Raw genomic sequence first — 14,193 nt, forward strand, 5'->3', positions numbered from 1 at the left:
CAATGCCTTCCTCTGACTTCTGTGGGGACCAGGCATGCATGTGGTACACGTGCATAAACTTGGACACAGACACATGTACATAAAATACATTGTTAAAGAAGAGAAGCAATCAGGGTTGGAGATGTGGCTCAATTCTTAGCACCCACATGGACTCACAACTACTTGCATAACAAGTTCCAGTTCGTCTTTCTGACCTCTGTAGGCACCTGCATGCACATAGTGCATGCATGTGTGTGCACACATACACACACACACCTGCCTCCACATAAAATAAAATAAAATAATGTCTCTCTTTTTTTTTAAGACAGGATTTCTTTGTGTAACCCTGGCTGTCCTGGAACTCAAGAAATCTGTCTCTGCCTCCTGGGTGCTGGAATTAAAAGTATACACTACCACTGCTCAGCTAAAATAAAGTCAGATTTTTAAAAACAGAAGCCAGATGTGGTGGTACATGCTTGAAATCTCACCTTTTGGGAGGCTAAGACAAAAATTATGAGTCAAGACCTTCTTGAACAGCACAGTGGTCCTTCCATTTGAAAAAGAAAAAAAAAAAGCCAGGCAGTGGTGGCACATGCCTTTAATCCCAGCACCTCCAGGCAAGTGAATGGAGGCCAGCCTGGTCTACAAAGTGAGTTCCAGGAGAGCCAGGGCTACACAGAGAAACCCTGTCTTAAAAAAACCAAAAACCAAAAGCAGCAACAAAAAGGAAGGCTCAATCACAGCATAGCGAGACGTACAACTGGAGCTAACCATGAGAAGACACTAAACCTTGAGAAGACACTATATTAAACAAAATAAAGCAAACATCAAAAGATGAATATTATATTATCTTACTTATATGAAATGTCTTGAATAGAAAATTTGTAGACATAGAAAATAAATTAAAGCTAGGTATAATGGCACACGCCTATAATTCCAGTAAATGAGAGATGGAGGCAGGAGGATGGTGCATTTGAAGCTATCTTGAGCTACATAGCAAGATCCAGCCTCAAAACAAACAAAAACATGGATTATCAGGGGCTAAAGGTAAAGAGAATGGAAGATTTTCTTTTAAAAATTAAAAGCAATTGAATTAGATAAGGCTTTTCTTTCGTTTGTGTGTTTGTTTTTAGATAGGGGATGAGATTTGAAACAGAGTAGCCCACACTGGCTTAGAGCTTTTTATGTAGTGAGGATGAGCTTGAACTCTCGATCCTCCTCCCTCAACTCATCCTAGGTACTGTGATTACAGCATGTGCTACCACATTGGGCTAAATTGGATGCTGTTTGAAGTGGCTAGCATAGTGTTAGGCCCTTGTTCTCTAGCCCAGACTAACCTGGACCTCTCTGTGTAGTGGAAACTGGTGCTCCTGGACCCTCCTGCCCCAGCTGAGGCAAAGGCCAGGAGGAGATTTAGTGAGAGAAAAGATCAGAACCGTAGATTGCAGATGCGTGCCCCCCACCTCCCACCTCCCCACCCCCACCATGCCCAGCTCTGCAGCTGGCCTCATAACTGTAAATTACTGCACCTTCTGTTTGTATACTTCTCTGTCTGTTCATTCAGGCTACTACAGCAAGAGACCTTACATTTGGCAACAGAAATTGATTTCAGGAGATAGGGAAGATTAAGTTAGAGACCCCCTTCCCCCCCCAGGGAGGACTGCCTCATAAACTGTGACTCTGATGTCTTAGCTGGAAGGGGCAGACAGGTTCCCTAGTCTCTCCGCAGGGGAACTAACTCCAGGTGAGCTCAGCATGTTCTGCTGTGGGGTTTTGCTGCTTTTCCTATTTATAACGCAGCCCCTAGTTACCTCATCACTTTTTAAAAGACCTACAACGAGGGCTCTAAGGGGTTAACATTTCTCCAGGAAATCTCGCTTTCCAGAGGATAAATGGCCTCCCAGGAAAAGATGAATCTCAGGGCTCTGATCATTTCTCTCACAGCTAAATCTCCTCCTGGCCTTTGTCTCAGTATTTCTATAAATTTTAACGCTGCTGCAGGCAAGGTGAGGGAAGCTGAGAATTTTTCTCTCCCAACTTCTGGACAAAACTAGAAATAATCTCATTTCCTTTTGCAAATTCTTGTCCCCTGTGTTTTTGGGAAGGCATTGAGTGGCACACCTCAGATTCCAGTAACATCCAAGGCACAGGAGATCAGATTTCAACCCAAGAATCTGGGGCGGATGCATGCATTCAGATCAGGACTCCCCTCCTCCATTTTTAGTTTCCTTTTTTTCAATGTGAGTAGGCCTCTGTCTTTGTCTGTCTGTCTGTCTGTCTGTCTGTCTGTCTGTCTGCCAATACAAGGTCTCAATATGTTGCTCAAACTAGACTTGGACTTTAGGGATTAACCTTCCCAGGTAATTGTGGCTACAGGCATATATACTAACAGTAAAAACTGTTTTCTTTTCCCTCCCTCCTCCTCCCTCCCTCCCTCCCTCCCTCCCTCCCTCCCTCCCTCCCTCCCTCCCTCCCTCCCTCCCTCCCTCCCTCCCTCCCTCCCTCCCTCCCTCCCTCCTTTCCTTCATTGTGTACCTTCCTTGTGTATGGGCAGTTTATCTGCATGTATGTCTGTGCCCTGTGAGGTCAGAGGTAGGAGTTGGATTCTTTGGAACTGCAGTTATAGATGGTTGTTGTTAGATATCAAACCCTGGACAAATGGCTGGGAAGCATTTTTAACATATCAAAGTGGACGCTGGCTGTCAGGTTCTACCCAGCATCCCTGAGTCCCTGCCTGTTACAGTGTCCTCCTTGCTGGCATACTCTAGTTAACCTACCCTGAACTCTCCCGTCCAGGGGCTGGGCTGCTCTTCCCGATATAATCCAGCCAGTTTTGGCTACGCTGGTCCTGCTACCCTTTTCACCCTTTGGCCCCTGTGGTCTCTTGGTCTCCTGGCTCTCCCTCTCCCCTCCTCTCACAAGATCCAGTTCAGTCTTGCCATGTTCACTCTGGACCCTTCCAGATGCCTCCAGCTGTGCTTGCCCTTGTTATTTCTGTGCTCTTCCTTCCCTTTATCTACAATAAACCTTCACCTCAGCCCTCAGGAGCAGCCATGCCCTTCTTTTTATTTATTTGTCTCCTTCAGTTGTGAACCTCCATGTGTGTGCTGAGAACTGAACCCAGGTCCACCAGGAAGAGCAGCCAGTGCCCTTAACTGGTAACCATTTTTCCAGCTCAGAAGATCTGTTTGTAATGAACATGGACCATCCTGTATGGTGGGTATAATTTCACTGTTCTACTCCCCTCCTCTCTTTTTCTTCCTCCTTCTCTTTTTTGAGAAAGGTGCTCACTCTGCCCACACTGGCTTGAAATTCACTATGTGCCCCAGAATGGACTCATATTCATAGCAACCCTCCTCCTTCAGCTTATTTTGGGTACTGAAATCACAGGTATGTGTCACTAAACTGAGCTTTGTTTGACCACATTCTTGCTATTGGACATCTAGTTTTCAACTTTTAAAAATAATTCTGTGCCAGATGGTGGTGGTACATGCCTTTGATCCCAGCACTCTGGAAGCAGAGACAGGTAGATCTCTGTATGTTTGAGGCCAGCCTGGTCTACAGAGCTAGTTCCAGGACAGCCAGGATTATGAAAAATCCTGTCTTGAAAAAACAATCAAAAAATTAGTTTTTCAAATGTGGTGGTATGGTATGTATCACAGCGTTAACACACTTGTTTAGCATGTTCTAGGCATGAGGGCAATAGGGAATACTCTTTCTTAATCCTCCTGGCAGCCAAGTCCTGGAAATGTGATGCATACTGGCCCTCGTCAGCCTTCTGAGCTGGTGGCTTCCGAGGCAGCATGCTAGAAGAGATGTGTTTGAAACCGAGAGACAGAAACAAAGAGTCCAGTGTGAGATGCTCCCCAGGTCATACTAAGCACTGCCTTTCTGAGCCTTTGTCTCTCCAGAACAAAGCTCTCTGGCTGCCTTGCCCACTTGGAGGTTCTGTGATCTCAGACCGTCGTCTACTAAGCCAGGGGTTTCTCCATTTGATCGTGCCCTTCCTCAGAGCTGTGTGTGCACGCCTGAGCGTGTGTTTCAGTTTCTATTCTTAGCAGGGTGATCTTTAAACAAGGCATAGATTTGTGCTTCTGCCTCATCTCTGATGCATGCAGCTCCTGCTGGGATGTTTCATGCTCAGCCATTCATTCACATGAAGAGCAATAGCCCATTAAGGAAATGAGAGGATGGGCTCCTTCTCCTTCCATCCACCAGGATAAGGACTTCCGGCTTCCTGACGCAGGGAAGCAGGGCCTGGCTCTTCGGTCACCAGGCCTGGGTTCTGTCTGACTCAGTGGTGGATGAGATCAGGGGAATCTTGGTTTCAGGGCTTTCCCTGCCCATTCCACCCTTAGATCATTTCTCTGGGATAGGTCAGGCCTGGTGTTTGGTCAGTGATGGATTTTTGAGGGTAATGAGTAATAAGCATTCCAGACCAGGGGGTAATTGTTTTTGTCCTGAAATAAAAACTGGACACTGATGAATCTCCACTGCTCCATGAGGTTTCACATTTTCTTAGAATCACTTTGGTTATTTAAGTAAACAAATTCAGATTCTGGACTCCCAACCTCAGAGATTCTCACTCAGTAGGTCTAGAAGTGGAGCCAATTTCTTCATATTAAAAACACTAAAATAGGCTGGATATGGTGGCACACACATACCTTTAATCCTAACACTCTGGAGTCAGAGTTTGAAGCCCTCTTGGTCTATATAGTGAGTTCCAGTCCAGCCAAGGCAACTTAGTAAGATCCTGTCTCAAAACAACTACAGCAACAACAACCCCACTAGAATGGAGGCTGGAGGGATGGCTTAGCCATTAGGAACACAAACTGCTCTTGTAGATGACTGGAGCACCCTGTCAGATAGCTCACAACGGCCTATAGCTGCAGCACCAGGGAATCTAACGCCCTCTCTGACCTCCTTGGATGTCTGCACTCACATGCACACCTCCAGAGGCCTACTTCCTCTAACAGGCTCCTCCTCCAAAACTCTCTGTCATTACCTAATAATGCCATCACATCATGATCCTATCAGAGAGTTCATCCATTTGTTTGGTTGTAGGCTTCATGATCCGATATCCTCAACAATTCTTCCAGCTGGACCAACATCAACACATGAGTCCGCTCCTTCCTTCCTTCCTTCCTGTCTCTCTTTTTTGACAGCTGAGGAGCAAGGCACTTTATATTCAAACATAATCATTTTATTTATTTATTTATTATTTGTGTGTGTGTGTGTGTGTGTGTGTGTGTGTGTGCTCTCGTGCGCCATGTGTGTACAGGTCCCCCACAGAATACAGCATTGACTTCCTTGAAGCTGGAGTTACAGGTAGCTGTGAACACCCAGTATGGGTGCTGGGAACCAAACTTGGATACTCTAGAATAGCAAGGCCTCCTAATCTCTGAGCCATTACTCCAGCCCCCATAATACTGTTTTTAACCACGTTAGGGACTGTTGAGCCCATTCTTTGAATGTGCAATCCCTGGGTTTAATCCACGGTAACAGGAAGTAACAATTAAAACACTCTAAATGAGTAAACTTTGTTGAGTGAAGCCATATCTCAATAAAGCCATTGTGACAAAAGACTTAATGGCAAGGCTTTATGTGATCTCTAATGGAAGTGTTTGCCAAGTATGGTGGTACCTGGGCTATGTGAGATAATAGAGGAGTACCCAAGTCTTCATGAGAATGATCTAGAACTTTGAAAAGAAGATAAATATCTGAAAGGCCCTTCTCACCTCCACACCTCACAGAGAGAAATTCTGTGCCTACAAAGGGAATTTCTCTCCCATCATCACCCAGAACTTTGTCAGGAGAGATTAGGATTAGGACATGGGTCTCCTGACTCAACTCTGCAAACTTTGGCCCAAGCCTGGTGTTGTTCAGAGCCCCAGAGAACCCCATAGTACACAGTGTGCTGCCTTCAGTCTTGAGCAGGCTTTCTCTTATGGCATCCAGGCTTGGGCTGGATCGAATGGCTATTCCTGTTGTGTGAGAGCTGTCAATAGACAGATGCAAGGCTGCCTTTGGCCAATTGGTATTCCTTGGCCTGAAATTTATTGAAACATTTTGATATTGTTTTTATTTGGCTTCTTCCTATATGATTCTCTCCTTGCTTGCTACCAGCAGCTCACCTCAGGTCCAAAGCACTGGGGCCTTTGGACTATGGACCGAAACTTTTGAAAGCATGAGCTAAAATCAACATTGCCTCCTTCATTTTTTCTAGGTATTTCTATCACAGTGAAGTTAAGTTGACTAACACACAATATATATATATATATATCTGCAAAGTTGTGCAATCCACATCTCTATCTAATTTCAGAACATTTTCATCGCCAAAAAAAGATAACCCTACCACCACCCTTATCACTCACTGCTGCCTGGCAACCACAGTCAACTTTTTGTGCCTAAATTTGCCTGTCCTGGACTTTTCATAAAAATGAAATCTTACAGCGTGTGATCTTTTGTGTCTGTCTTCTTTCCTTAAGCACAATTTTCAGACTCAGTCATTGAAAAATATATTATGTCTTCATTCCAATTTATTTTCAAATAACATTCTGCTGTATGAAAACACCACATTTGTTCATCCACTTATTTACTGAAGGACAATTGGGCTGTTTCCATTATTTTGGTTCTGACAAATGATGCCATTGTGAGTGATAATATACAAGTTTTTGTGTGAATATACATGTTCTTTTCTTTTTAAGATTTATTTATTTTCATTTTATGTGTGTGGTAGTTTGAATTAAAATGGCCATGGTGTCCCAGCAATAGAAACCTTAACTAAGATAATGAATATGAGTGTTTTGCCTACATATATGTATGTGCATCACAGGCATGTAGTACCTGTGGAAGCCAAAGAGTGCCAGATCCCTTGGAACTGGAGTTACAGATGTTTGTGAGCTGTTCTGTGGGTCCTGGGAACTGAACCCCGGTCCTCTGCAAGAGCAACAAGTATTCTCAATCGCTGAGCCTTCTCCCTAGGTCCCCTGCTTTTAATTTTCGTTTTGAGATAGGGTCTCGCCATGTAGCTCAAGTTGGCCTGGAACTTGCTTTGTAGACCAGGCTAGTATCAAACTCACGGAGATCTGCCTGCCTCTGCCTCTCCACTGCTGGAGGACTATGCCACCAGGTCCAGCTTGTTTTGTTTAATTTATTTATTTACTTGTTATTTATTTATTTTATGGCTGGGTCTCACATAACCCAGGCTGGCCTCAAACTCACTATGCAGCCAAGAATGACCTTCAACTCTTGATCCTCCTGCCTCTGTTTTCAGAGTGCTGGGATTATAGTATGCACTTACTATCCTGTAGTTTGATTTTGCAGTCGATTCTGTCCTTGACAGGTTTGACTTTTGTCATCCAGCCTTCCTTTAACTAGTTGAGTATGGTAGTAACCCCAGCATTTAAGAAACTGAGACAGGAAGCTTGCTGTGAGTTTGAGGCTAGCTTGGGCTACAGAGTGGGACTGTGTTTCAACAACAAAAACAAAGCAGCAACACCAAAATTACCATGGCCGATGGAGGTTGGCAATTTTGAGTGAATTTGGTTTAACTCATGGAGTTGTAAGTAGGGCTAAGCTGTTCTCAGACTCTAGAGGTGAAACTTGGAGATAATGTGCTTTCCCTGGTTTCATTTGTCTCTTATGTTCTCAGTGGGAAAATACTGAATGGAAAACTCCAGAAGAAACAGTTCATAAGTTTAAAAAATTTTATTAATTTAATTGAACATATATGATATGTTTGAGGGCAGATAAATGTGTACCCAGACTTAGGGAGTTGGTTCTCTCTTTCCACAATGGTTTCTGGGGATTGGACTCAGGCAGTTAGAATTTTGTGTCAAGTGTTTTTTTTATCTACTGAGCCACCTCACTGGCTGGGTTCATCCCTTTGTAGGTCTTTAAGTAAATGCTGCTGTGAGCAGTGTGAAGAGATCCCCCATTGCCCTACTCTGCCCTATCCCAGAAGTGGATCACTCTTTGCCCATTGCATCCATAATGTGTATGCTATCCACTACCTATTCTACTAATCAATATCAATTTTAGTCATAATACCAACTGTCCTGGGATTGAACTGCTTGTGTTCAAGAAACTCTTATTTTATTTAACAGCCCCAAACACAGTTCTGCTAATTGTATCACATTATAGTGTTTGGTCATTGGATATTATTGATCTCTTACTAATACCTAACTTACAAATTTAACTTAGACATAGTATGTGTGTATAGGATCAGGTTCTGGCTGAGTGTCTAACACTCGGTGGGGGACTTGGATCCTATCCTCCAGGATAACGGAGCACTGCACTATTTGAAAGGGGAAGAAGAAACGGAAACCAGGGGAGCAGTCTATAGGATGGGTTTGCTGGCATGGCTTCCATGTGGGATTTTAGCCACATGGGGGATCATCATTGTGTACATGGGAAGCTGCAGGGCCAAGCACACATGAGAGGCACCCATGGCAATCATAACAGACTCCTTCTTAGCACTCCTTTGACACAGGTTCCTCCTCCTTCCTGCCGCTCCTGCCTTCTCTCTCTCTGGGCTTCCTCTTTTCGTATTGGTAATAAGATCTTCTATGGAGGCACTTCTAGCCATTAGTGCTGTGAAACACATCTTTTTTAGTTGTTGTTGAAACTACACAGGGTTTCTCTGTGTAGTCCTGGCTGTCAAGGAACTCTGTAGAGCAGGCTGGCCTCAAACTCAGAGATCCACCTGCCTCTGTCTCCTGAATGCTAGGACTAAAGTCATGTGTCAACACTGCCTGCGTGAAACAAATCCTTAAAAAATTCTGTGTGAGTCTTGCATGGTGCTCTGCCACTATGATCCCAGCTTGGGCTACATAATAAGCTCCCAGCAAGGAAAAAAATACACAAAACAAAACAAAAACCAAAACCAAAACCAAAAAATTGAGGCTAAAGAAATAGCTAGGTGTTATAGGAGAGTTCTTGTTCTTACAGAGGACCCAGGTTCAAAGCTCCAGTTGCAGGGGATCTGACACCTGGCTTCTGTGGGCACCGGGCATACATGTGGTGCTCAGAAATACATGCAAGCAAAACGTTCATATACAAAAATAAAATAATCTTAAAATTTAAATATAAAAAGCTGTGTGGGCTGGGGATGTGTGTCAGTGTCAAAATACACTGTATGCAGGAAGCCCTGAAGTCTATTTCCATCTCTCTCTCTCTGTCCTGTCTCTCTCTCTGTCTCTGTCTCTGTCGTCTGTCTGTCTGTCTGTCGTCTCTCTCTCTCTCTCTCTCTCTCTCTCTCTCTCTCTCTCTCTCTCTCTCTCTCTCTCTCACACACACACACACATACACACACACACGGAGTACACAGGTCATAATTTTGTTTTTCATGTGACTTTATGGGTCAGGAGTTAAGGCAGGGCCGGGCTGGACAGTCCTCTCCTGGAGTTCACAGCCAGAGGCCAGCAGGAGCTGCATTCTTTTGAAGCCTGCCCCGGGATGGTTCTCCTGGATGCCTCACTTAGGTGGCTGCAGATAGTGCTGGTGGTTTAGTGGGATCTCAGGGGTGAGGGTGACCTCTGTATACTTTATTTCATTTTTTTGTGTTTTAAAAATATTTTTATCTCTGTGTGTGCCATATGTGTGCAAGTGCCTATGTGGAGGCTGGAAGAGGGCATGGGATATAGGATCCCTTGGAGCTGGAGTTATAGGCAGTTTGTGAGCTGGTTGATATAGGTGCTGGGTCCTCCACAAGAGGAACAAAGTGCTCTTAACTCCTGAGCTTCTCCCCTACCTATATTTATTTATTTATTTATTGAGACAAGGGCCCACAATGTTGTCTTGGCTTGCCTGGATCTCAATATGTAGAGCAGGTTGGTCTTAAATACACAGATTCTTACCTACCCCTACCTCCCGAATCCTGGGATTAAAGTCATGTGTCACCATGCTCTACATTTTTCTGTGTTTTTAAATTAAATTTACAAGATGGTACAAAGCAATAAGTAAGTTTCACTATGGCATTTTCATATATATATATATGCCTGCTATGACACTTCATCCAAATTTGCCCCTCTGCATCCCTTTCTCCTTCCTTCAGGGACTGGCTCCCTTCTTCTGGATTCATGAGCACTTTTGACTGGTGTGTATACATGGCCATCTTATGGGAATCAATTTTCACTTGGTTTTTCTCAAAGTAAGAATCCCAAGAAAGAGGTAAGAACTCTGTGGTCTTTCCTGCAGTGGCCTTGGAAGCCATCTATATCTTTTCTGCTGCATTCTACTGGTTTCATGCAAGGCACTAGTGCGGTGATAATTTGTTTATGCTGTAACAAATAAAGCTTGCCTGAAGATCAGACTGCAGAGCTAAGCCAATAGTTAGCCATAGAGGCCAGGCAGTGGTGGCACACACCTTAAATTCCAGCACTTGGGAGACAGAGGCAGATGGATCTCTGAGTTCAAGACCACCCAGGGCTACACGAGATTGAATCTGTCTAAAAGAGAAACAGAGCTCACACAAAGGTGATCCCAGCACTTGAGGTCCCATGCTTTAATCCCAGCACTAGGGAGGTGGAGACATGAGCGATATGGCTGGGAGGAGAGTGGTATAAGGCAGAATGAGTCTGTTGCTCAGGGCAGTCTGAGGCTGCATTCTGAGAAGACAGTCTGAGGACAGGATCGCCCCTTTGGTCTGAGCATTGGGAGAGGTAAGAACTCTAGTGACTGGCTGCTCTGCTTCTCTGATCCTTCAGCTTTTACTCCGTGTTTTCATTATTATTAAGACCTATTAGAACTCGTATACACACTAGTGTGTTCGAGAACTTGAAACCATATTGTAAAAACCACCATGCGTACCCCACACCAGCAATGTTTTATGTCCTGCATACTTTTGTATGTATGCGTATGATGTAAGCACGTGAGTGAAAGTGAGTACCTGCCATGGCATACATGGAGGGCAGAGAACAACTTTTGGGAGTCGGGTCTCTCCTTCCATTGTGGGTTCCAGAGACCGGGTTGCCAGGCTTGTGCTGTTCTCCTCTGAGCCGTCCACTGGCTCCGTGCTCTTAATTGAGAGAAGAGGAAGTTGAGCACAGAGGTTAAGTTCCAATCACCATGCCATTAGGAGAAGAGGAGAGATTTGATCCTGTCTACCCTCTGAGACTATGACCCAGTGATTCTCAACCTTCTCGGTGCTTTGACCATTTATTACAATTCTTCGTGCTGTGGTGACCTCCAGCCATAAAATTATTTTCGTAGCTACTTCATAACTGTAATTTTGCTACTGTTATGAATCATAGTGTAAGTATCCGATAGGTTTGCAGACGGTCTTAGGCAACCCCTGTGAATGGGGTCGCGACCCACAGGCTGAGAATCATAGCCTTAACCTAACATTGCCTCTACAGAGAGGTGTATTCCTACGCTATTAACTAAGCTGACACACATACAGCGAGTTTCTGTTTACAGTTGCTAGCCCTTAAACTCCCCTCAGCACATTCAAAACCACATAACAGAAGTGTTCCTTGTCAGCCCTAACTTCTGCCTGCCTGCACATCTGGTTTTCTTTTCTTTCAGTCTTCGTTTCTTTTCAGACCAGGTTTCGTTGTGTAGCTCCAGTCTGGAACTCACTACACAGATCAGGCTGGCCTGGAATTCTTTGGGCTTACAGAGATCTGCCTGCTCCTGCTTCCAGAATATTGGGACTAAAGGCAAGGGCCACCATTTGCGGTCCAGTATGGCTTTCTTTCCCTGGAATGCTTTCTTCCAATCACACATCTGTTTACAAGGTTATTCATCAGGTCTCTCAGAAAACCTCTGACTGGACAGCTCTGGGGTGAGTGCACCTTGGACTTCAGTGCTGTGCAGCTGTCCTTATCATCATGTCGCACAAGGTGCCTATTGTCCTGGCTGCCTCCCCCATTGGACTCTGAGAGCCAGGACGTGATCATGTGCATAGAAGCTGTGTTCGAAAAGAACACTGTCCTGGCATGTCACTGCCTGCAAATTTCTCACGACCCTCATATGCAGTTACCACACATTTCTCACACATAAACAGGACCGGAGATCTGCACCCCACATCTGTCGACATGCACTGTGGCCCCATACAAGCTCAATCACTACCCATCTACTCTTACTGCTACTAGTCCGTCCACCACATGTTTAGTTATCTGGACAGCTCTCATCTTCCTCAGTCACTGCCTTATACTTTTTATTTTTAAACAAATACAGACCATCTGCATTCCGAAAACAGGGTACGGAGTTGAGTGAATACGACAACAGTTCTATTTTTCACCCACACCGTCACAGGCTGTTTCTTTCATGAGCACGATCCCTGACTTCTGCAATTACTGTTACTGCAGTCAGTCTTCCCGGCTTCTTCCCTCTCCTTAGGGTGCTCTAGGGGGCAGGTCCGCGGGGTCTGTAGCCTAGTGCGCCTCGGAGCTTCAGCCAGGGCGGGTGCGGTCTGGCCCCGCCCCCTCATGCATATGTAGCACCCCAGCCCGGCGGCCCGGCCCCCAGACGGCCATTTGTAGCGGTGCTGGAGGCTGCGTTCGGCTGCGGTGCAGAGGCGCAGAGAGGAGCGCTCTCCCTGGTCGCTGCGTCCTCTTGCCCCGGCGCCTTCCCGGCTCCCCAGCGTCTCGGGCAACTCCCAGCCGTTTCGGGGGATAGCGCTCCGCGGCCTTCCAGGCCACTCACGGGCCCCGCGCGCCCTACCGCCTGTCGCCCAGCCGGCCGCACTCGTCCCCGGAGCCGGGCCTAGGGCGCGCGGCGGCCGGGCTGGGCTCGGGGTGTCCCGATGGCCGCGGCCGGCTGGCGCGACGGCTCCGGCCAGGAGAAGTACCGGCTTGTGGTGGTCGGTGGCGGCGGCGTGGGCAAGTCGGCGCTCACCATCCAGTTCATCCAGGTGTCTGGAGCGGGCCTGCGGGGTGGCGGCGGCGGGGTGGCGCTACCTGTGGCCGTGGCGACCCCGCCCGGGGCTCCGGCGCGTGCGGTGCGCGCGGGTGCGGTTTGCGCGGGGCCAGGGCGCGCAGCTGCGAGGGCAGGCAAGAACAGTGAGTGAGGAGTCGGCGCTGCTCTCCTGCCCTGTGGCCACGGCGCCGCGCTGCTGCCCGCCAGGCGCCCGGCGCGGCGTCCGGGGACTCGGGCTTCTCAGGAATGTGGCCCGGAGGGCGGAGCTGCCCGGGTGGGAAGCACAGTTCCACCTTATCGCTGCGGTCGGGGCGGGAGCCCGCGGGGAGCAGCCGCCTGGTGGAGCCGGGCTTCCTGCCCCGAGGGCCGGAGTGGGGACCCAGAGCATGCCTCGGTGGTTTCGGTGGCCCCGGTGACCGGGGCTACTTGGCCGCGACTCCGCGCCGCTGGCTCCCAACAGTGTTTTCTCTTTGTGTGTGTTTGAGCTTCTCTTACAAGTAGTCTCTGAGGTGGTACGTCCGGGGGGGAGTGTTTGATCGTGCCCTAGGGAAATAATGGTTTCGAGGAAGTTAAAAATGTGCTTTGATTGGGGCGAGACCATTTCCTCGGAATTCCCGGTGCCTGCCTGCTTCGCGCTTAGGTGAAGTTTGGGATGAGCCCAGCTAGGAGAGTGTGAGTTCTGTGTTGCAGCTCCCTTCCCCCCCTTTTCTGGTTGCTGGAGGAGGAAAGTCGGGTTGTGTCAAAGAAAAGGAAGGTGAAATTCATCCTTAGACTTTATTCTTGGCTAAGAGGTCCGAATGATTTTTCTTTTCGTTTTGCTTTTAAGAAAAGCAACCGTAGATCTCTTTGCTTTTGTCATCCTGAAAGGCGTGGCATATGTTCGGAGAGCACAGGTACCCTGCTAAGTAACAAAGGTATTTTTACTGTGTCAAAGAGTACCGGTGGCATTTTTTTTATCCTGTTTCACCCATTTATTGAATTGGTAGAGCTGAATAGCTTATTTTGTTTCTTTATAAACTGTGAGGTTTATAGTGTCATTAAGATGCACAGTTCCATAACCTAAGTGTGATTGTCAGCTTTCACATCAATTGAATGAACAACAATCGCTCCCGTGATATTCCCTAGGATTAAAAAGTACTGCTCAAACCTTTGTATTCAGAGAGGGTGTTTATGTCATGAACGGACACAGTATGCCCCTAGGTGATGGGGTCAGGCCATTGAGAATTGAGATTGGTTTAAATTTAAAACCCGACTTCTGTCAGGCTTTTAGGCAAGGTACTATTTGCCTGGGGCCAAGAGAGGCATCTAAGTGACTGACCCAGCAAAATAAGTCACAGCTAACTGTCTCAG

The 14,193-nt window shown here is 46.6% G+C and overlaps 1 protein-coding gene across 1 annotated transcript in view; it reads left to right on the plus strand.

Annotated features, from left to right (window-relative positions):
- Positions 1 to 12,452: 12,452 nt before the first annotated feature.
- The window catches only part of Rras2 (RAS related 2), a 67,133-nt gene continuing 65,392 nt past the window's right edge, over positions 12,453 to 14,193 (plus strand). The window contains exon 1 of the mRNA XM_005075648.4: positions 12,453 to 12,838. Within this exon, the coding sequence (XP_005075705.1) occupies positions 12,731 to 12,838 (108 nt within the window). The 5' untranslated portion in view covers positions 12,453 to 12,730. The remainder of the gene's footprint in view (positions 12,839 to 14,193) is intronic.

This window comes from Mesocricetus auratus, unplaced genomic scaffold, assembly GCF_017639785.1.
Source record: "Mesocricetus auratus isolate SY011 unplaced genomic scaffold, BCM_Maur_2.0 Super-Scaffold_4256, whole genome shotgun sequence".
In the NCBI taxonomy this organism is placed as follows: domain Eukaryota; kingdom Metazoa; phylum Chordata; class Mammalia; order Rodentia; family Cricetidae; genus Mesocricetus; species Mesocricetus auratus.